This window comes from Coffea arabica, chromosome 5c (assembly GCF_036785885.1).
Source record: "Coffea arabica cultivar ET-39 chromosome 5c, Coffea Arabica ET-39 HiFi, whole genome shotgun sequence".
NCBI lineage: Eukaryota > Viridiplantae > Streptophyta > Magnoliopsida > Gentianales > Rubiaceae > Coffea > Coffea arabica.
The window spans coordinates 37673112-37695431 of record NC_092319.1 but is presented as its reverse complement, the minus strand read 5'-3'; the positions used below and the strand labels follow the sequence as shown (position 1 = coordinate 37695431).

The following is a 22320-nucleotide window of genomic DNA, read 5'->3' as shown; positions in this document are numbered from 1 at the left end:
AAAAATCAATGCAAAAAATAAAGTATAGAAAAGATATCACGCTTGTCACGTAAGTTCCAAACGCTCATTTTCATCCTTATCTCCTTCTTTTAGTTAGCTACAAGGATTTGAAGAATTATACTACTCTTATACTAATCTAATGACCTAAGGAAATGCTAATGAAGACTATATTTTTATATTGTTTCTCTGGACTTTAAAGTTACAAAACAAATTCTCTAAAACCTCTATTTATGGCAAATTAAAATTCCAATCAATCATGTTAAAGTTGATGCAAGTTGACTTTTGGAATTGCCAAAAGTTAATTCTTGAAATCTCTATGCTTCCTTAGGCAGTTTCTACCAAAATTTGATTAGAAAAATGGTCAAAAAGTTGTGTAAACAAACTGCAAATTGCCCTACAACTTGCATAGCCGAAATATGCATAACGGGGAGGGGTAGAATACGTAGAGGAGGGTCGCGCATTGGTCCGCATATTGTCCTTCCCCATAGGTTTCTCTTGATTTTGGAAATTGCCCGATTTTTGCATCAATTAAAGCTGCAAATTTCTCAATCTAGGAAGCTAAACTAACTCTTGCACAAAACATAAAAGTTTTAATTCTTTGAATTAACTTTCTAATGTATTAAGAATCATCTCATTTGAAATTCTGTAAACTGGAAAATGATAGAAATACCTCTTGACTGGTCATAAGACATTTTGTAGAAGATAGACATAGAAATGCACCTCTATATTTAGGGGTGTGCATCGAATTCGAAATCGGTAATTCGGAAGTTTGAATTCGGAATTTTTCAAAATTTTGGTATTTGATAATTCGACCGAATTCGATTTCGAATTCACCAATTTCGAATTCAATTCGGAATTCGGTAAATTCCGATTTCACCGAATTCGGAAAATTTATATATTATTATATAATATAAAATTTTATAATATTATATTATATAAATTTTATATAATATTATATAGTATAAATTTTATATTACATGTATAAAAAATATATTTATATATTAAAAACGAATTTGAAATCGAAATCGGAATTCGAATTACGATTTGAAAAACTCCATTACCGAATTCGAACCAAATTCGAAATATATGAATTCGGAAAACCCGAATTCGATTTCGATTTCTGATTTACCAATTTTGAAAATTCCGAATTTAATTCGAATTCGGTCAGTAAATCGGAATTTTTTGATTTTGCACACCCCCTTCTATATTGCAGCATTTTGACCCTTGAAACTTATGAATTAGGCTTCGATGTCTCATAATAATTGTAGCTATGGATTTTTGCTTTAAAATGATATAAGAATCATTTCAATCTAATTCTTATGACTCAAGTTATAGCCAAAATTCCAGATTCTCTTAGGGTTTCCAATGCTTTCTTCACTTGAACTTGATTGCATTTCATATTTTGAACATTTTGTACTTCATGTTCACTTGAAATTACTTCAAATTATCAAAAATATCCAAATATCTTCTCACTTCATTCTAATTGATGATTGAATCATTGAAACATTCAAAAACATGAAGTTTAAACTACTCAAATATGTAGAAATGCAATTTTTTAACTTAAATTACAAAATGCAAACTTCACTAGATTTCAACAAAATGTAGGTTTTAACATGAAGTACAATTAAATGTGTATTAGTCATTTTAATTGTTAAAAAACTATATAAAATATCCTATCTAAAAACCCTAAATTAAGTAATATTGATACATGATGAGTGCTTATTTCACATATCTTCAGCATGCTTTACTATGTAGTTTTTGGTGTGTATTATTACCCAATTAGACTCCGCAGTGATCTAACGCTTGTCTTTGTCGCCGGGGGCTGTAGATCTCTACGAAATATGGGTTTTCAACTTTTCATACATTGTTTAGTGACATATATTGACAACAACCCAAATATGCGATGTCTTGAGACCATTTCAAAACCATCTGGATTCATCATCAAAAGGCAATATATAATCCACGAACGTTAAACGTTTATTACAGCAATAAAATATGGAGTAACTTCCATAGGATACTCTGTGGTTACAGGATTCCGTTTCGTGTTTGTTTTGCTAATGCAGAATCCAACCGGCCAGCAAAACAATTGAGTGCATTCCAGAATTTGAACTATGCAGATGGATCATGATAAGTTGCAACTAAAATCAAGCTGCTCTTTCTTCTTGCAGTTGCACCAAAGGCCTCGGTCATATCTGGCATTTGAGGACTTATAGTTCCATTTGGAAGTGACCAGTCAAAATGGTAGAGCAGCTTAGCAAGAAGAAGCTCAACACCTGCCGAACCAAATGATACTCCTGGGCAAATCCTTCTTCCTCCACCAAATGGGATATACTCGAAATTCATCCCTATTGAGTCACTGCCACTGTCAAGAAATCTCTCCGGTTTAAACCTTTCGGGGCTCGGCCAAACTTCAGGATGCCGATGAATTGCCCAGGCATTTATCATGACTTTAGTTTTGACGGGAATATCGTAACCAGCAATCTTACATGGCTCCCTGCATTCTCTTGGAAGTATCAGTGGAAGAGGAGGGTGCAGCCTCAGAGTCTCTTTGATCACTGCTTTTAGGTAATTCAATTCCTTCAAGTCTGTCTCTTGTACTGTTTCCCTCCCCTTGAGGACCTGTCTCAGCTCGGCTTGCACCTTTTCCATCACACCTGGGTTTCTAATCAGCTCTGCCATTGCGTAGTCTATTGTGGCTGCAGAAGTTTCAGTCCCAGCTGCAAAAATGTCCTGTATTACAGTTGGAGAGAAAATGGTTACTTAAAAATATGATGAAACGGGAAATTTACTTGAGGTGTCTGTGATATGTTATATACTTACCCAAATAACAGCCTTGACGCTGTCTGTTGAAATAGGAATATTGAAGTCACCACTTTCCTTGAGTCTTAATAGGACATCAACTAAATCTTCCACTTCTGATTGAGAGCCAACGGGGATTGATTGATTTGCTCGCTTCTGTTTGCGTTCACTGATTATGTTTTCAAGCATCTGGTCAATCTCGTGATGCAGCTTTAGCAGTGTTGGCTTCAAACCACTCAGGGAATGAAGGAATTTTAGCGAAGGAAACAAATCAGCTATATCAAAACCTCCGCTTGCTAAAATTGCCCCATTTATCAGCGTTATCAGACGATCTTGGTGCGCGAAGCTCTTTCCAAAAGCTGCTCTGCAGACTATGTCATTCGTAAAAGTGAAGGCTTTGTCAGTAATATTGACTGGTGAGTTTGAAGACTTGATGGATCTAATCACCTTCGAGGCCTCATCCTCCCGGAGAGTGCCAAAAGACCGCACGCTCTTGGGACTGAGGAGTTCTAGGAGACAGATTTTTCGCATCTGTTTCCAGTAATCACCGTAAGGAGAAAAGGCGATATCCAGGTTATCATAACCAAGTATCTTAGAAGATAGAAATTCTGGTCGATCTGCAAAGGAAATGTCATGAACTTTCAGCACTTCTTTTGCTTCCTGTGGTGCTGATATGACCACTGTAGATATTTCTCCCATCTGCAGATGCATGATGGGTCCAAATTTTTCAGCCAAGTCTCTTAGAGCATGGTGTGGCAAAGAACCAGCTAGGTGGTGCATACTTCCAATCAGAGGTAGCTTCCATGGCCCTGGGAGTTTTCTGGGACTATCAGTGCTCTTGGAACTTTTGATGAATAGCCCAGTCAACTTCCATAGAAGAAAAAAGAGGAGGAGGCTTACCAGAAGAGCAGGAAAAGTAATCTCCATTTCCAAAAGAGAGGACAGAGGAAATGTAGAGGTACCTCCTCACCGGTCCCAAACTTTATAATGACAATATAATTTTTCTAGCCTTGTGATTGTCGCCTCCCAGCTACAGCTAATGGTGAAATCGGTCGCACAAATACAATGGTGACACGTATCTCTGTCACATGCCTTTCGGTCATTTGCTTCCCTTCTCCATCTGTCCACACTCCACAGAAAGCCGCCTCTCGTCTTGTAATTGAGTCGAGTCGAGCTCGAGTATCGTCGTATTCGAGCTCGATTCGACATGCAAAAAGTCTGCTCGAGCTCGAGCAAGTATTATTATTGGAGCTCGAACTCGAATTCGATGCTTGTTCGCAATACTTGAGCACAACTCGCATGGGCTCGAGTCCATGCGAGCCTTATCGAGTTCGAATTATTAAAATTCATTTTTTTGATAATTTTTTAGCGAAAAGACATTATTGCTCTTTTAAAATTTTTATATGACTTGAAATATTTTATAAATTCGATAATTCTTTTGGATATAAGAGTAATTTTATAATAATAATATATTAAATAATTAAAATTAAAATGCTCGATAAGGCTCGTCGAACCTTCGAGCATCGCTTTTGGATGTTCGAACTCGACTCTATAACCTTATGGAGTTGCTCGAACTCAACTTGAACTCGGTTTGACCGAGTTCGAGTCAAGCTTTTGACCGAGCTCGCGAGCAGTTCGATTCGATTACATGATCGAGCTCGCGAGAAGTTCGGTTCGATTACATCCCTAGTCTCGTCTCCAAGGCTAAGTGATTAGAATATCGACTAAAAAAAAAGTCACGTGAATGTTGATCTGACAACATAATTTGCTTAAATTGTATCGGGTTTGGTAAGCATGGCAGGCCCTTGAGGATTTTTTTTTTTATTTGCTGAAAGCAAATGCCTGCCGTGCTTACTAAGCTAAAGCAAATGCTTGCCCTTGGGAAGAAAAAATGCTTGCCCTTGGGAATTTTTCTTTTAAACTAAACTAAATACATTAATGCCTTTCTTTGTTCTCTTGTAGGAATCAAATTATTGCGGTGCCACAATTTGGTAGGGACCAAGTTTGTCTACAAACGAGGCATGAACGTAAAAGCGGGAAGACCGTGCACTAGTATCATAAAATGAATAAAATAGACATTACACTAGTTATATTGCACTAGTTAATAAAATGAATAAAGTTAATACTTTTAAAATGAATAAAATAGGCATTACACCAGAATCATAAAGATAAAAAATAAAATAAGTTAAGACTATTAGACTTGCGAACCTTTAAGGCTAGATTAGTCTAAAAAAATTAGTCTCAAAATTTAAATTGAAAAAAAAATATATGATACGAAGAACATGATATGCATTATTTTTCTAATAATATCTAGATCTTGTAAATACACATTCGATAATAAGATTTTGTGCAAAATTATTTACCATAATAAACTTGCAATATTAAATAAATTAACTACAAAAAATTTTATACATGATCCAAGAAATTCTATATCTTTACATAATTTCATCCCTTCCTCTTATGACATACTACCAAAGGGGAAATTACGCAAAACCAATTTTTGATTTTAAAAAATACGATGTACACGTGTTTTAGTCATACCGTAGCATGTTCCTTCCGGATTAATGATTAAGAAAAGAAAAACCACTACTCAAGAAAACTTAAAAACAAAAGAAAGAAAAGAAAAGTAGTTAAACCTAAATAGGACAATGAGCAAAAAATGCCAAAGTGCGAACATAAAGGTGATATAACAACCACGCTAATCTTACTATAAGATAAACAAAGGTCCAAAGTTACTGTAACAATTCTCCTTGCTAACATGTGACACTATGGATAATTTTTTAGCTTCCTCTTTTGTTTTCTCTATGGATTTGGCATTGCCTTGTGGACTTGGTATTGTGTTACAGGGTTGACTAAATGAGTAAGTTCCTCTACCTACGGTTATAAGGTTGAAATATTTTTAATAAACTTTTCAATCTCTATATTTTGGAGAGATATGATTCAATTAGAGTATCATTTACATGATTGTTTTAACTTATATTTAACAAGTTAACTTAAATTTTAATCGGATTACAATGTTATTATCATTACTATTATATGAATTTATATTTATATTTATTTGAATATGAATGGTTATATTTGACAAATTAAGTTGCATTTGTTAAAAATTGTCGAATTGCATGGATTTTTTCAAATTGTTATATTCTTTGACATTTTGTTATTTTGTTAATGTATTGAAAAAGATTATTTAAAACTAATTTCATCTTGTTATAAAGAAAAAGATTATTACCGCTGCTTAATGTAGTATGCATTTTTATGTTTCAAATTTATTTTAATTTGTTCATATTAAAATATTTGTTAGCATTTGACTTTGTGTTCGTATATTTTTTTATCAATTCTATTTTAATTCATTTATACCTTAATATTTGTTTTTTTATTATAATTAATTTTTTCCTTTCTTAATCAAACGAATGCATTAACATCTAAGTGACAAAAATATGTGTATCTCTGTAATATTTCATTAAAATGCTCTTTGTTGTTGTTTTCATGGTAACCATTAGATTTGCATTTTTTTTCTTATTTTCTATGTTGTCAGGTTATTAAATTATTCAATAAAACTTATTTATTAGAAGTTCTAATTTGGAGAGACAAACGTTTTTCCAAACTTATTGCATTATTAGATTATTCAACAAGCCACCTTGTAGATTGTTTGGTTCTCCTATTTTTCCTTTGCTTTGTTTGTAATAAGTCATAAGTCAAATAATGCAATCATTCTTCAACTGCTCAATTTTATCTTAATTACCTAACCAAATTAGATACTTACATTTTTCTTCAGAGTTACGTTGTCCTTCATAAGAAAGTCAACCTTTTGATGAATTATCAATTGTACTTCATCTATTCATAACCATTAGATTGAAAGACAAAGTACTAGCTTAGTTTAACTTTCATAAACTACCTTTTTAGATGAAATTATTATCAACAAACTAATTTTGAATAGTATAATACACACCCTTACATACACTACCAATCTTTATTGTGTTTAATTTCCTTCCTATTTTATTTCATTCTCATTCTGACATAGTAGAGAGAAAGCTTTCTTCACTTGCTTGTTTTCTCACGTTTGGTAATATAATTTTTGTTACTTTTTACTTCAACAAATCTATGCATTTATATTTTGCTGAAGTAACATACACTTTCTTTTGCATATTTTGTGTTTTCTTTTTTCAGCATTACTTTCAATGCTCAAGAATTTTGCTTTGCATGTCATTTTACTTCAAGTTAGTCAATTCATTTATTTTATTTAGGATCAATTAAACCTGTATAAATCAATCGGAATTGCCATCAAACATAATATACACTTTTTCTATAAATTTTATTACACTTTATTTATGCGTTAATACTTGCTTTTTATTACAATGAATTTTTTCCCTTTATTAACCAGTAATGCATTAAGATGCTCTTTATAATACATGACACTCAATTCTTAAATAATCCTTCAAATTTTATTACCCTTAAACACTTTATGGCGCACGGTCTTACTAGTTAATTAATACGAGCGTGATTACATGCGCCATGTGAAAAGCAAGCCATAGCAGGAGCATGATTCCCCCGCGTTACAAGATTCAGAAACAACAAATTGTGGCAGGGCCCGCTGGGGTGCTCTTTTCTTGGAAAAAGGATCACCATTGCCCGCCTAAGTCAGCCCGGCAGGAGACGGCTCTCTCAAAAAAAAAAAAAAAATTTACAATTCAAGTACCTTTTTTGTAAGGTATCATCTTGTCAGGCTGAATCAGCTTGGAAGCGTACGAGATTGAGAAAATTTTTTTAGGCCTACCGTAGTTACTAAGTACTGCAACATAGTTCAAGGAAGCCATCCTGTTAGATCAGCATTTGTACGACTCTTTTTTTCATCGATATTCTCAGCAATAAGCCCATCTTCAGACTCCAAATCATGGGGCAACACAAAGAAGTTCCTCCATGGATCCACCAATACCGCAGAGTTAAAACACAATCCAAGCCAACTATTCTGGGCTAATTTTTCAGATTATAGCCAAAAAAAATAAAAAGTCAGTGAATTGTTGCTCTGAAAAAGTTCATGTACTTAAATTATACCTATACCTGCCGTGCTGACGAAGCAGTCAAAAAAATTTTTTTTTTAAATGGCAACTAAGCACGGCAGCCAACCATTTTTCTCTATGTGTACCTATCGTTTTTGCTTTGTGGATGCAGAAAAGGACGCAAGCAGGAAGCCAGGAAGCTGAGAAGATAGGAGTAAGTAATTACAGTGGATAATTTCAGAAGCCTTCCCTGACATTTTTTATTATTTTACTTAGTTTTTTTGGAATTTTAAAAATTACACTTATCTTCCTTGATTTGATACTTTGGCAATCAAACCTTAAAATAGAGTCAAAAGTTTAATAAATACCCTTATCTTTTAAAATTTAAATTTGGCAAAATTGTAAAAGAAAAAGAGTTTCAAGTTTTTCACGCCAATATTGTAAAGTAATTTGGCACAATTGTAAAAGAAAAAGAGTCTCAAGTTTTTCACGTCAATATTTATTAATTGATAATTAACTATAATAATGAATCTTTTGCTATAATAGACTTTTTTATAGTACTTTATTGGGGATATAGATTTTTTTTAAAAAAATAAAGAAGAAAGTGCTATCTTTTTTTTTTTTAAGTTTATGGACTATTTTTTTAATAAAAATTTATGGACTAGTTTAATGATAGGACTATCATAATTTGGTAGTAATTTTGGGCCATTTAGTTTTAATTATTGTTGATTTATTCTTAATTTTGATACTAAAAAAATGAGTTACAAAAAAAATTGGATGATGTTAAAAGTTATCAAAAAATTATTACTAGTTTAACATTTTATTTGATAGATATTAAAAATTAAAAGTTTCAAAAAAATTGAATGATATTAAAAGTTATAAAAAAAAGGAGTTTTATTAAAATATTAAGATTAGTATTGTTATTTTAAATTGATAAAAGAAGTAGGTATAATTTTTAAAATTTTAATTGAGTCAAGTGAAATTATCAGAAACCTCCTCAGGTTTCTGAAATTATCCCTAATTACAAGCGAAAAGGAGGAAGAAAGAGAGTGCCAAATCCCAAAGGTTCTTCTCTTGTCATCTCAATACTAGTGGCGCTACTATTACTACTGCCATGGGTTTGTTGGATTGCTTCATATTTCCTTAATTTTATTTGCTTACATCATCTTTATAATTTTCAATATATCTTTTTATCTTCCCAATATCTTTTTATCTCACATACATCACATCATAAAAAGTGCTACAGTAAAAATATATCAAATAATCCCAAATAACTTACAATTAACTCTTTCCCTCTGCTTCTTCACTTCTTCAATGACTCTTCTTTTTCCTGTCGCCTATGGGTGGCTGCCGGGCTTTAATTATTTGCTGCGAAGCACGGTAGCATCTGCCATTTAAAAAAAAAATTAATTACTCTGTCACGTTTCGCCAGTCCGACAGGTATAGTTTAACACACTAGATTTGTCAGAGCAATAATTCATCGATTTTTTTTTATTTTTTTTGGCTATAAAATGAGAAATTAGCAACTATTCTACCGCCGCCACCATCACTGTTACCGTCACAGGACCCATCACCAAATCCAGACAGAATTAAAACACAATCCAAGCCAACTATTCTGCCATCGCCACTGTGACCGTCACTGTTACAAGACCCATCATCAAAACCAGACACAGTGGAAACACAAAATCACCCAAAATCATAATAATCAAATGATCCAAATGCAACCCGGAGGTCAGTGTTGGATTCCAACTGCGTTGCAAGTGTATTCTTTCCAACAAAGCCAAAGAAACAACGGTAATACATAATTTGCTGATTAAATTAGACATAAGAACTCGTAAATTTGGTTTCAGGTCTAGGGGCTTAGTGATGCTGTAGGTGGCGACTAGGGGTGTATCACGAGCAACTTGATCAAAAGTTTGGTTCGAACTCGATTTTGTCCAATTCAAGCTCGAGTTCGAGCTACTTGTTCCGTTTGACAAGTCGACTTCGAGCATTAATAGTAAAAAATGATTTGGTATTTTTTCTTATTTATTTATTTATTTTATATTTCCCTTGCATCTTTTTATTTCTTTTTTTTATTTTTCTTCCATTTCTTTTGTATTTGAAGGAAATTAAGATTTTGTAGGTCAAAATATAGGTTTTCAAACTCACCTCTTCTCTTTCCCAAAAAAAAAAAAAAATGGAGAGAAAGAAGGAAAAGAGAAAAAAAGAAAAAAAAGTAATAAAAGAATGAATTTGTCATTTTATTAGTTTGACTTTGATATTTTACTATTAACCATTAGTTTTAACCTTGCCACTTTAATCCAAAACAATAATTTAACTAGTTCCTTTCCCGTGCAATTGCACGGGATAATTTGCACTGGACATTACCGTTAGATACACCAACATACAATACAGTACCATTATATTTTCAAGAAACTCAAAGAATTTATATGTAAGTAAATAAAAGATTATTGAAAGAAGGATAGATGCTACATCCAAAATTTAAAATAAGCCCGAATTGTGTAAAATAGAGTTAATAAGGGCACTCAATAGAATGTTTCTATCTAAAGTTAAATTAACTTTGAACAAAGGAACAAAGTTAAAACCCACAAAATACTAACTGAAAAGCTACACCTCGTGTCAAGATGAGACAATCAAAATACTAACTTGACCACCAAATCTCCGGTAATAGTAGCGTCCCATGGCCAAGAAATCTCATCAATAGCTCCTCTTCCAAACAAATCGAAAACATGCATCAAACAATAATAAAATATAAACACATATACAATCCCTATTATATCCTGTACATTATCCGTTATTCAGTCAATTATTACTACTAAATTATATTTATTCCTTGGAAAAATGACATGTTTCATCTCTCACATTTCGCAAAAATATTCTTTTCATCCCTTACTTTTAAAATGAAGCAAATTCATCCCTAATATCACATATATATATATATAATAAAGTCGTATTCTCATTATTATCTCTTCATATTTTCTCTTTTCTACGTGGTTTAACGACACAGCAAGTAGTTTCCTAATAGGATTCTTAATAAATCATATTATTAAGTGCGTTATCAAGACATAGTGCATAGCACGAAATTTATGGAAAAGAAAAAGTTAATTGAATCCAATAAAATTTCACAAATCATATATATATATATATATATAATAAAGTCGTATCCTCATTCTTATCCTTTCATGTTTTCTCTTTACGGCAAGTAGTTTCCTAATAGGATTCTTAATAAATCATATTATTAAGTGCGTTATCAAGACATAGTGCATAGCACGAAATTTATGGAAAAGAAAAAGTTAATTGAATCCAATAAAATTTCACAAATCATATATATATATATATATAATAAAGTCGTATCTTCATTCTTATCCTTTCATGTTTTCTCTTTACGGCAAGTAGTTTCCTAATAGGATTCTTAATAAATCATATATATCATATATATATATATATATATATATATATATATAATAAAGTCGTATTCTCATACTTATCCTTTCATATTTTCTCTTTCATACGTGGCTTAACGAGACGACAAATAGTTTCCTACGTGGCTTGCTCCTTTTTTGTTTGGATATATATCAATTCTTATTTCCTATAAAAATTTTTAATATTATATGATTCTTATTCCCTCGGAACTATTGGTCATCAGTAGGCCTGTCAACGACTCGAATCCGGACCGGATCCGTCAAATTATTTCGGATACGGGTAGGGATTTAATTCCGTTACTTTGACTCGGATCCGGATCTGTTTTGTCAAACAAAAATGGATCGAATAAAAAATATAGTATTTCGACCCATATACGACCCGAATCCGGATATAAATGAATTAATAATTTAAAATATTTTTATTTATCAATATAATTTGATTAGGGTGATGTATATGAGTAAGGTCAATTTGATTTCTTTTCTTATTTGGTTTTTTTTTATATTAGTTAGAAATTAGTTTACAAATATATTTTTTTCTCATTTTTGTTAGAAATTGTAAATTTTGATAGTTTTTTTTTCTGGTAGATCCGATCCGGATCCGAAATCTATCGGATTCGGATCCGAAACATAGAGTAGAAGACCCATCGAATAAACGGATTGGATTCGAATCCTATATAGCATGCCGAGTCTAGATCTAGAATAATAAATTCCAGCCCGTTGACAGGCTTAGTCATCAGGTCCAGAGTTTCTACATATATTAATAAAAATGCAACAACTATGACGCGTCACAACCTGAAAAGATGTACCATGACCTTTGAAGCAATATGCTCCACTAGGTCTGCTAATAGTTATCAAGATATGTGAAGGGAAAATTTGTGATTCAAGGACCTTATTTTGCTGCCGACAATATCTTGCTTTAAATGGTATGAGTAGCAATTCCAGAAGACATAGTATGAGCATCAATTTCAACGTAAAGGATCTTTTTTTTTTTTTTTCCTTTGGTAGACGTAAGATTTTTACTGTGTTTACCATAAAAAATTTAATACTACTAAAAATTTGTGTCGATTGTTTGTACTTTGTACTCTCCATAAGTTAACTATTTAAATGAACTTTGCAAATATATTAGAACTAAGCAGTAATAAGTCATCTATAACATTCAAGTTGAAAGTTTATAAAAGCAGAGAATATATTAATGATTTGTGAAATGAATGAACCTACTGCAGTTATTGTGATGCTGACGAGTGGTACCCAAGAGTTAAGCTTGATGCCAAAACTTGTCAAAAATGGATTCTGTAGTTACATCAAGATGTAACCCATGGATTGTTTAAGAGAGTAAACTCTTTCTAACAAGCTAACTTCTTTGTTGGACCAATTTTGTTTCTAAACTTTTTTTTATTGATTTTCGATTTAATTTTTAATTTTTATTTTTAATCAATTTGATATTTAAATGTATTTTGTAATTTCAATTAAGGATCTCCACAATGCTACTGCTACATAAAGCACTCGTAATTAATTAACTAAATAAGAATACTATGATACCACTGCTTGAAATTGATCTGGCTGCATTATGTGTCTTTAGGGAGCTGGAAGGTGATCAAGATGAGGTTGACTCTGGCCTCCTTTTGAGGACATTCATGACGTACGAAAATTTGGCTCTTTGCAATTAGTTTAGCACCGCCCCCACAACCTTGGTAGCATTAGTGCTTTTCCAGTGCATGAGCAATTACCGGTTTTGTGTCTTAAAATTTGTTATATTTTTACATATCATTATATTAGTGGTTACTTTTATTATGTCGGTGTTTACATTTATTTTGTCAGTCCCTACACTGCACAATAAAATTGAGACTGATAATTTTATAAGCACTCGCTAGTACAAATGGAGGTAGGAGAGCCTTTAAAAAGTCAATTTCTTTGAATTGTTTAATTCACCATGTTCTTCAATTAGGCAATTACTTTTTACCTAACTAACTATGTCCTATTATTAGATATAGCTATTTTTGGCTGTCAGGCATTTACAAAACCTCCCATCGTGTGTGTAACACACCATTCTAAAAAAATCTTTAAATTGATTGAAGACCCTGAGGTTTTTGATTATTTCACTGATCTCCCTTCAAATTTTAAAAATTACACTAATATTCCTTAAGATTTATTACCTTATAACATTAAGTGATATTAGAAGAGAGAAGGTAATGTGATTCCTCCATTGCCCTTCATCTACTAGGTTGTTTAGTTAATCTAATACCAATCTAAATATTAAACAAGACACTAGAATTTGCTATTTATTATTAGAAATCAAATCACATATGGTATTAAAAAATAGTATATCATTTTATATAATTCACTTAATATAAGATCCAAATTACTCTTTTCAACTTATGATCAACAACAAATAATCAAAAAATTCTGTAACCAAAAAGTTAGAAAAAGTGAATTTTAATACCATAAAAATCTTAACAACTAACTTTAATATGTTGACAAGAATATTTATAATGTTAAAGTTTAGTCTATCTAATATTTTGGTTGCAAATTTTTTGATTATTTATTGTTGATCATGTTTGATTTTGGATATGTAATTGAAAAGAATAATTTGGATATTGCATTAAATGAAAAATATAAAATAACATACTATTTTTTGGTATTCTATGTGATTTGATCCCTAATTATAAATAGCAAATTTTAGTGTTTTTTTTGTAATGTGTGGATTGGTATTAAAGTAACTAAATAATGTAGTAGATGTGTGCAATGGTGGAATCAAATTATTTTTTTCCTAATATCATTTTTAAGTATTGGTTGGGCCTAAATCTTACAAGATAATTAACCTCAAAGAAGGTTAGTGTAATTTTTGAAATTTGGGGAGAAGTCAATGAAATAGTTAGAAACCTCCCTTGAAGTTTCTGAATTATCCCAATCTTGAAATGTATATCCTTATACTATATAAGATTGAGTTTTGGTCAAAGAATAGGTTGAATTTCAACCGCATAGGTGGGGACTTTCTGAAAATGTGAAATATTATGTATTAGTTTAAAAGTTTTAGGTACAAGTTAAGAAAGCATGTATTTGAATATATTTACTAAAATAACCCCATTTTAATACATTTAAAGTTGTCAAGGCATCTGGGTATTGATGAAATGTGTAATTAGTATACAACCGTTTTTGCATTTTGTACAACCCATATATATTTGTGTGTTGGTGTAATTATCAGAATATCCCTTACCTACCAATAATTCCCCTTTTCAGCCGCAGATAACCGTTTGAGATGTTGCTTTGTCTGAAACGTTTGAATGGCAATTTAGGAAATGCACCAACGATTTCTCTATCAATGGTAGGAACCCATTTCTCTATCATTTATAATCTGCATTTATGAGTCACAAACGTTGGTCAGTTTATCCCCTTTCAGATTCAGGAGTTAAGTTTTCCCTTTTTGCCTTTGTTTACAACGATTTGCCTCATCGTTTTCTCTTCCATCCAAGCTCAACTCTGAAATTACCTATTACTTCGTCATTAATTACACCCAATTCAATTGCCGAACCGTTAGTATGTTAATGCCTAAACGATTGATTATCAATTTCTCCCTGTTCGCATTCTAGGATTGAGATAATTCTACCTGGCTTCATATTAATCAGTTCAGATCAGAATGCTCTTCAGTCCCAGCCACTCTTGGTGGTTCAGCGTGAGGTTAGATTTCACCCCCCCTAATTTTTCAGTTACTCCCTTAATTTTGTCAGTGTGTTATTAGTATCTAGAATTAGCGACTCTTATCGCGTTGCCTAGGTACAAGATAGCATTTTTCGCGTTGCCTAACCCCAATTGGTCGGGTTGGTTATCATCATATATGTTTGGAGCAACAGCAAGAAAGAGCTCTCGGTGGAGATTCTAAAAGAAGGTTAGCTTTCTGTGTTGCTCTGCCTTTCTGCATTATCAACGACCTTCAATTTGACACAATTTTATTGTAACGCTGTGTGAATTGATTGATTATATCGTTTATCTTTTCATACTAAGTTTTATTTCTTCTAATAATGTACTATTGTTTGTTCAACAAAGAAATCTCCTTCCCCACAGGCACTAAACACCCACGCATCGTAAACCTAGAAATCGATCACTGATCCAATTTGAGTACCTCTACAGGATAGACCTCAACAGAAAACTAAAGAGTAACGGCAGCAAGTGATTGAGTTCAGTAGTTCCTCATATAAAATTATTGACTCTAGAGATATAGTAATATGGAGAAGACCAAATTGTTTCAAGCACCAACAGAACCGGAAGCGCCTCTTCTTTCAAAGAGAGGATGACGGGGTATTCACATTTCATTCGATGATCAGAGGCGAATTGAAAGCTAAGAAGTGGGAATTCTAAAGATTTCCCGAGGGAAAAATAGAGATGTCTCCTACGTTACCCATAATATGTGGAAGTATCGATGTAATTTCATAGAGTCATTCGGTCTGAATGCTACATGAAGAACATAAGCTAGATGACGGAACGGGAAGACCTAGGATGTAGAAGATCATAACATGAGTCATTCAACAGATTTGGATTCATATATCCACCTATGGGGTACTTCATTTTACGATATAAGATCCATCTGTATAGATATCATCATCTATATCCAGAAAGCCGTATGCTTTGTAAGAAGCTTGTACAGTTTGGGAAGGGGTTTTGATTGATCAAAAAGAAAAATCTACTTCAACCGATATGCCCTTAGACACGGCCATACATAACATAGAAATCACACTTGGAAAGGGTAGACAATTAGCTAGAGCAGCGGGTGCTGTAGCGAAACTGATTGCAAAAGAAGGTAAATCGGCCACATTAAAATTACCTTCTGGGGAGGTCCGTTTGAAATCCAAAAATTGCTCAGTAACAGTCGGACAAGTAGGGAATGTTGGGGTGAACCAGAAAAGTTTGGGTAGAGCCGGATCTAAGCGTTGGCTAGGTAAGCGTCCTGTAGTAAGAGGAGTAGTTATGAACCCTATAGACCATCCCCATGGAGGTAGGGAAGGGAGAGCTCCAATTGGTAGAAAAAAACCCACAACCCCTTGGGGTTATCCTGCACTTGGAAGAAGAAGTAGAAAAATGAATAAATATATTGATAATTTGATTCTTCGTCGCCGTAGTAAATAGGAGAAAAATTAGAGTTTTTGTCTTCGTCTTTACAAAAAAAAAAAAAAAAAAAAATAGGAGTAAGCTGTGACATGTTCACTAAAAAAAATCCTTTTGTGGCCAATCATTTATTAAAAAAAATTGATGAACTTAATACAAAAGTGGAAAAAGAAATAATAGTAACCTGGTCATGGGCATCTACCATTATACCCACAATGATAGGACATACCATTGGTATCCATAATGGTAAAGAGCATCTGCCTATTTATATAACAGATCGTATGGTAGGCTACAAAAGGGAGAATTTGCACCTACTTTAAATTACCGAGGACATGCAAAAAGCGATAATAGATCTCGTCGTTAATATTAAATATAACATGATGCTTATGAGAATTCATTACTATTAATTTAATATAATAAATAATAGGAGGCAACTTTATGTTAAAAAAGAAAAAAAACAGAAGTATATGCTTTAGGTCAACATATATCTATGTCTGCTGACAAAGCACGAAGAGTCATTGATCAAATTCGTGGATGTTCCTACGAAGAAACACTTATAATACTAGAGCTCATGCCCTATCGAGCATGTTATCCCATTTTTAAATTAGTTTATTCTGCAGCAGCAAATGCTAGTTACAATATGGGTTCCAACAACGCCAACTTACTCATTAGTAAAGCTGAAGTCAATTAGGGTACTACCATAAAGAAATTCAAAACCCCAGGCTCGGGGGCGTAGTTATCCGATAAAAAGACCTACCTGCCATATAACTATTGTAATGAAAGATATATCTTAGATGATGAATACGTAAAAATAAATTCACTAAAAAAACCTAGATGGAAAAATAAACAAACAGCTATGGTATATCATGATATATATAGTAGTGGAGGAGTATGGGACAAAAAATAAATCCACTTGGTTTTAGACTTGGTACAACCCAAGGTCATCATTCTCTTTGGTTTGCACAACCAAAAAATTATTCTAAGGGTCTACAAGAAGATCGAAAAATAAGAAATTGTATTAAAAATTATGTTCAAAAGAATACGAAAATATCCTCTGGGGTAGAGGGAATTGCACGTATAGAGATTCAAAAAAGAATCGATTTGATCCAAGTAATAATTTTTATGGGATTCCCAAAACCATTACTAGAAAATCAACCATGAGGAATCGAAGAATTACAGACGAATCTACAAAAAAATTTAATTCTGCGAACAGAAAATTTAACATTACTATCACAAAAATTGCAAAACCTTATGGAAACCCTAATATTCTTGCAGAATATATAGCTGGGCAATTAAAGAATAGAGTTTCATTTCGAAAAGCAATGAAAAAGGCTATTGAATTAACTGAACAAGCAAATACAAAGGGAATTCAAATCCAAATTGCAGGTCGTATCGACGGAAAAGAAATTGCACACGTCGAATGGATTAGAAGGGGTAGGGTTCCTCTACAAACCATTCGAGCTAAAATTGATTATTGTTCCTATACAGTTCGAACTATCTATGGTGTATTAGGCATAAAAATTTGGATATTTATAAATGAGGAATAATAAATAAACTTTGACTTTTCCTTCTATCTAATTTAGAAAGCTAAACCTCTTCATTCTTTTTCTCAAAACTAGTTTTAATTCTATAAGGTTGAATAAAAATTCGATTAATCATTTGAGAAAATTTCTATGCTTAGTGTGTAACTCGTTGATTTTTTTAGGGTTAGAATTCAAAAAATTGGCCCCCTAATAACCAACCCATCACTTCGCATTATCTTGATCTAAAGCTAAAGAACCAGTCAAGATGTGACCGATATATCACATCCTTGCAGCAAGTGAAATTTTTTTTATGTTCTTGCAAAAATAAATATGATTTTAAGTTTGAAACCAAAATAGAGAAGAAAGCTATGGATAAATGGAAGGATGAGAGAAAGAGAAAAACTATCTATGATATAGAATTCCAATATGTAAGGTCTATGAGTGATCTCACAAAAGGCAGTGTAATAAAGCATCAATACTGATTCATCCATAATTAAATGACTCTTCTTATAGAACATTTTATAGTAGAACATTATAGAACAAAACAAAAAAAATAAAGAGCTTCGAGACAATAAAGACCGAGAAAATTGACTCAAGAACAAATTTCATTACTAAGCTCCGTTGTAAAATTTGGACCTAAACATTAAAGTAAGAAGTGATGGGAACGATGGAAACTGTGAATCCAAAAGATTTTATTAAAATGAATCTTAATGATTCGCTGGTCGGGACGGCGGAACAAACCGGAGACCAATTCATCTATTCTAAGAAGTAACGAGATAATCCTAAAATTGAAATGGAAGAGTAAATATTCGCCCGCGAAAACTTTCTTTTTTTTAATTCCTAAATTTGAATGATAAAAAAAATAATTTATAAAAAATAACAATATGATTTCTAAAATAAAAAATCAACTCAAACAAGATACACAAATTACTTATATATTAGATGAAATCTCAAGAATCCCACGATTCTATATGTTAAATTTAAAAATACATGTCTATTTTATTAATTAATGAAAATTGTATCTTACCTCAAATTCAAATTTTTTATTTTGAATCCTTTTATTTAAATTTGCGAGGAGTCAGATGAGAAGAAATTCTCACGTCTAGTTCTATAGTAGAGATGTAATTCAGAAAGAACCATCAACTATAACCCCAAAAGAACCAGATTCCGTAAACAACATAGAGGAAGAATGAAAGGAATATCTTATCGAGGGAATCGTATATGTTTCGGTAAATTTGCTGAGCTTGTTGCTGCAACATGCCATTGGTACTTCAAGATTTGCTAATTGATTCAAAGAAGTTTGGCTATAAGAAGGTTTAACTTAAAAATCAAACACTGATGTTTCCTAGAGGCCTCAGGATTGTGATCTATAGAGTTCCTCTTGAAAACATAGCGAACTGGGATTCAACATAATGTAAATTGGTTTCAATCCAACCTACTCGTACTCAATTCCATTTCGACTCAATAAAAGATCATTTAGTTTCGGCTCAACAAATCCAAGCCAAACTTTCTCAAGATTAAAAACATGTTGGAATAAACAAGTTTCAACTCTAAAGAACTCAGCTTAATTAGGTTCCTTTGCACCCGCAGTGGGCATGTAGGGATAGTGTGAGATTTTCAGTCCGTAAATAGGTCTAATTGGGTGGTTGTTTATGGAAATGGAAAATATGCATGGAGTATTTTAATTTAAATGTGCATGCATCATAAAAAAGTAGTTGTTTTCAAGTTCTCATAAACAAATTTTTGAAATACATCACCATCCTAATCTCAAATTTAGACGGTTCCTATGTTAGACTCAGTAATGATCTAACGCTTGTATTTAAGGATGACAATGGGGACGGGTGCCCGCGAAGGTAGAAATGAGGTGGGGTAGAGGTGGGGGCAAAAAATTTGGCCCCGCCTTAAAACAGGGCGAGGGATGGGGCAACATATACCCGTCCCATCCCTAACCCCGTCCCCCGCATACAATGAAATATATATATATATATATAATAAAATCCTAAATTTTTCAAAGTTGCACCCTTACTTACAACGCTGGTCGGGTGCCAATGGTCGCACCGCCGCAACAACTAAAAGAAATTTCTAGGACTATTGTTTCCAACGCCCTCCCCCCAAGACTGAGTTATCCAATTTGAACCTGTTTTGCTCCTAACCCTTTTTTATTTCGATCAGTTCCCTTCTTTCACACTTTAACTTTCTGTTTAGTTTTTATTTTTTTCATTTTTTTTCTTTTCTCCTCACCTGAGCCCAACCTACAGTTCGAATTTTGGCCATTTTGTTCTTACAGTCCCCAAATTGGCGCACTGCTATTCATCTGCTGCTAATCTCCATTGGGTTCATTCTAATTTTTCCAAAGCTGCTATTTTACTTACAATGCCTCTTCCTATATTTCCAAAGTTGGTATAGAATCCATGGTTAGAGAATTCACAAATGGAAGAAGTTTAACGGAGGCAGCAATAAGAGCAATTTCACCTTCTTTTTCCAGACATTGACCTTCGAATAAAAGCCACTATAGATTTGGTTTTCATTAATATATGCACTTTGAAAGTGATATTTGGATATTGTTGCTTTTTAAAAGAATGAAGTTTGTACAACAGCAGGAAAGTGATGAGTTGACTACTAATTGCTTATTTTTGTTCCAATTGTTTCATAACTTCTAGTATTGATCCATTGGCATGTGTGTTTTTCTGCTGCAAACAGTGGTTATGTTTGGGTAAAGACTGAAGTATGTTTGGAGACTATCTCCACTGAGTTTTCTTGCTAAGCCAGTGGTATCTGCACAAAAGTCTTCTCTTGAAATTCTAATATCTGGTTCCAATCTAGTAATCTCAGAGTTTTCATTTTGATTTGTATGTGTCTAAATAAGTGTATGAGGTTCTCTTCATTACATAATGCGGTCCACATGGTTTAGTAGAGTAGTTGAAGAAAATATGATCACATGATCAAGCATGTGCAAAATGCTCAATTCAAATTGGAAAGTAAAGTTAATATTTTCTGAATTAATATTCTTCTAATAGTTTAAACCTGTAAATGATTTGACAACTAAAGAGGGTATTAGAAAAGGTAGAGATCCTGAAACAATATTTGCTATCATAAGTGATACACTTGCTGTATCTATGATTGATACGTGGGTTTATAAATGGGTATGTAGTCGAAATATATCAAGACTTTATATCTTGAGCCTTCTGTCATATGTCATTGATTTCCTCTTAATGATCCTCTTGGTATATGAACAGGTAAGCCGAGTCACCAGATGGCGATTTTACATTAGTCTTTAACTAATTATTTGAATTTGCTTCATTGAATTTTTCTATGTTAGTTATGCAATTTTACGTACTAAAAAAACAAATCTTTATCCAAATTTGTTGTATTATAGGATTTATTTTGAAATTCATCAATGTGAGGAGTCCATTTATTGTGCTATTTGCTTTCTTGTCTTTGTAGAATTCTTATAACAATGAATAAGTCCCAAAATCTAATTGCATCTAAACAAGGGCATAATTCACCAATTCCACAATCAATGAATGTTGAATCAATTGACTTGATAGATATAGTAGAAGAAGATGAATATGAAATTGAAGGAGGAAAAAGAAAATAAAAATAAAAAATTTGGGCACATTTTGATAGAGAGAAAGGTTAAGATGGTATTTTTTATGGTGCGTGCAAGTATTGTTAAAAAAAATACAAGACAGGTAGCACTCATAAAACGAGTACTTTGCATGATCATTACAAAAAGTGTGCTAAAAAGCCTAAGCAAGATATTAGGCAAATGTTACTCCGAAGTGGTAGTAAAAAGAATGATAGCAAACAATAATTATAGAATTATGTGTTCGATCAACAACAGTTACGCCATGAGCTTGCATCTACAATTGTATTGCATGAGTATCCATTATCTATTGTGGATCATATAGGCTTTCGAAAATTTGTTAAGAGTTTGCAGCCATATTTTAAACTTGTTTCAAGAAATACAATTAAAGGAGATATTTTGAAGATCTATGAATTGCAAAGATTGAAGAAATGTAATATCTTGGAGTAGCTTAGAAGTAAGATAGCAATTACGACCGATATGTGGACTTCTAGCAACACAAAGAGAGGCTTCATGGCTATCACTGGACATATTGATGATTCTTGGATCTTACAAAGTCAAATTTTGAAGTATGTTTTCAAAAGTTAAAAACTTGAATTATGTTTATTGTTTGTTATACATGAGTAACTTATTTTTTTTCTTGTATTTAGGTTTATCTATGTTCCTGTTCCACATGCCAAATAAGTGTTAAGTGATATGCTTCTTAGTTCATTGATGGATTGGAATATTGATCGTAAGATATCTACGATTACCTTAGATAACTGTTCCACCAATGATGGTATGATTAATTGTTTGTTGAAAATGTTGAATGTGAGTGATTTGTTAATAGATGGTCTAGTGCTTCAAACGTATTGTGCTACCCATATCTTTAATTTGATTGTCAAAGATGGTTT

At 32.6% G+C, this 22320-nt stretch overlaps 1 protein-coding gene across 1 annotated transcript; it reads right to left on the bottom strand.

Annotated features, from left to right (window-relative positions):
• Window positions 1-1934: 1934 nt before the first annotated feature.
• Window positions 1935-3795, bottom strand: LOC113690037 (premnaspirodiene oxygenase-like). Its single transcript, XM_027207859.2, has 2 exons — window positions 2821-3795; window positions 1935-2730 (listed from the first exon to the last, which is right to left on the bottom strand). The coding sequence occupies exons 1-2, from the start codon at window positions 3724-3726 to the stop codon at window positions 2110-2112; spliced, it is 1527 nt and encodes a 508-aa protein (XP_027063660.1). The 5' UTR covers window positions 3727-3795; the 3' UTR covers window positions 1935-2109.
• Window positions 3796-22320: the final 18525 nt, after the last annotated feature.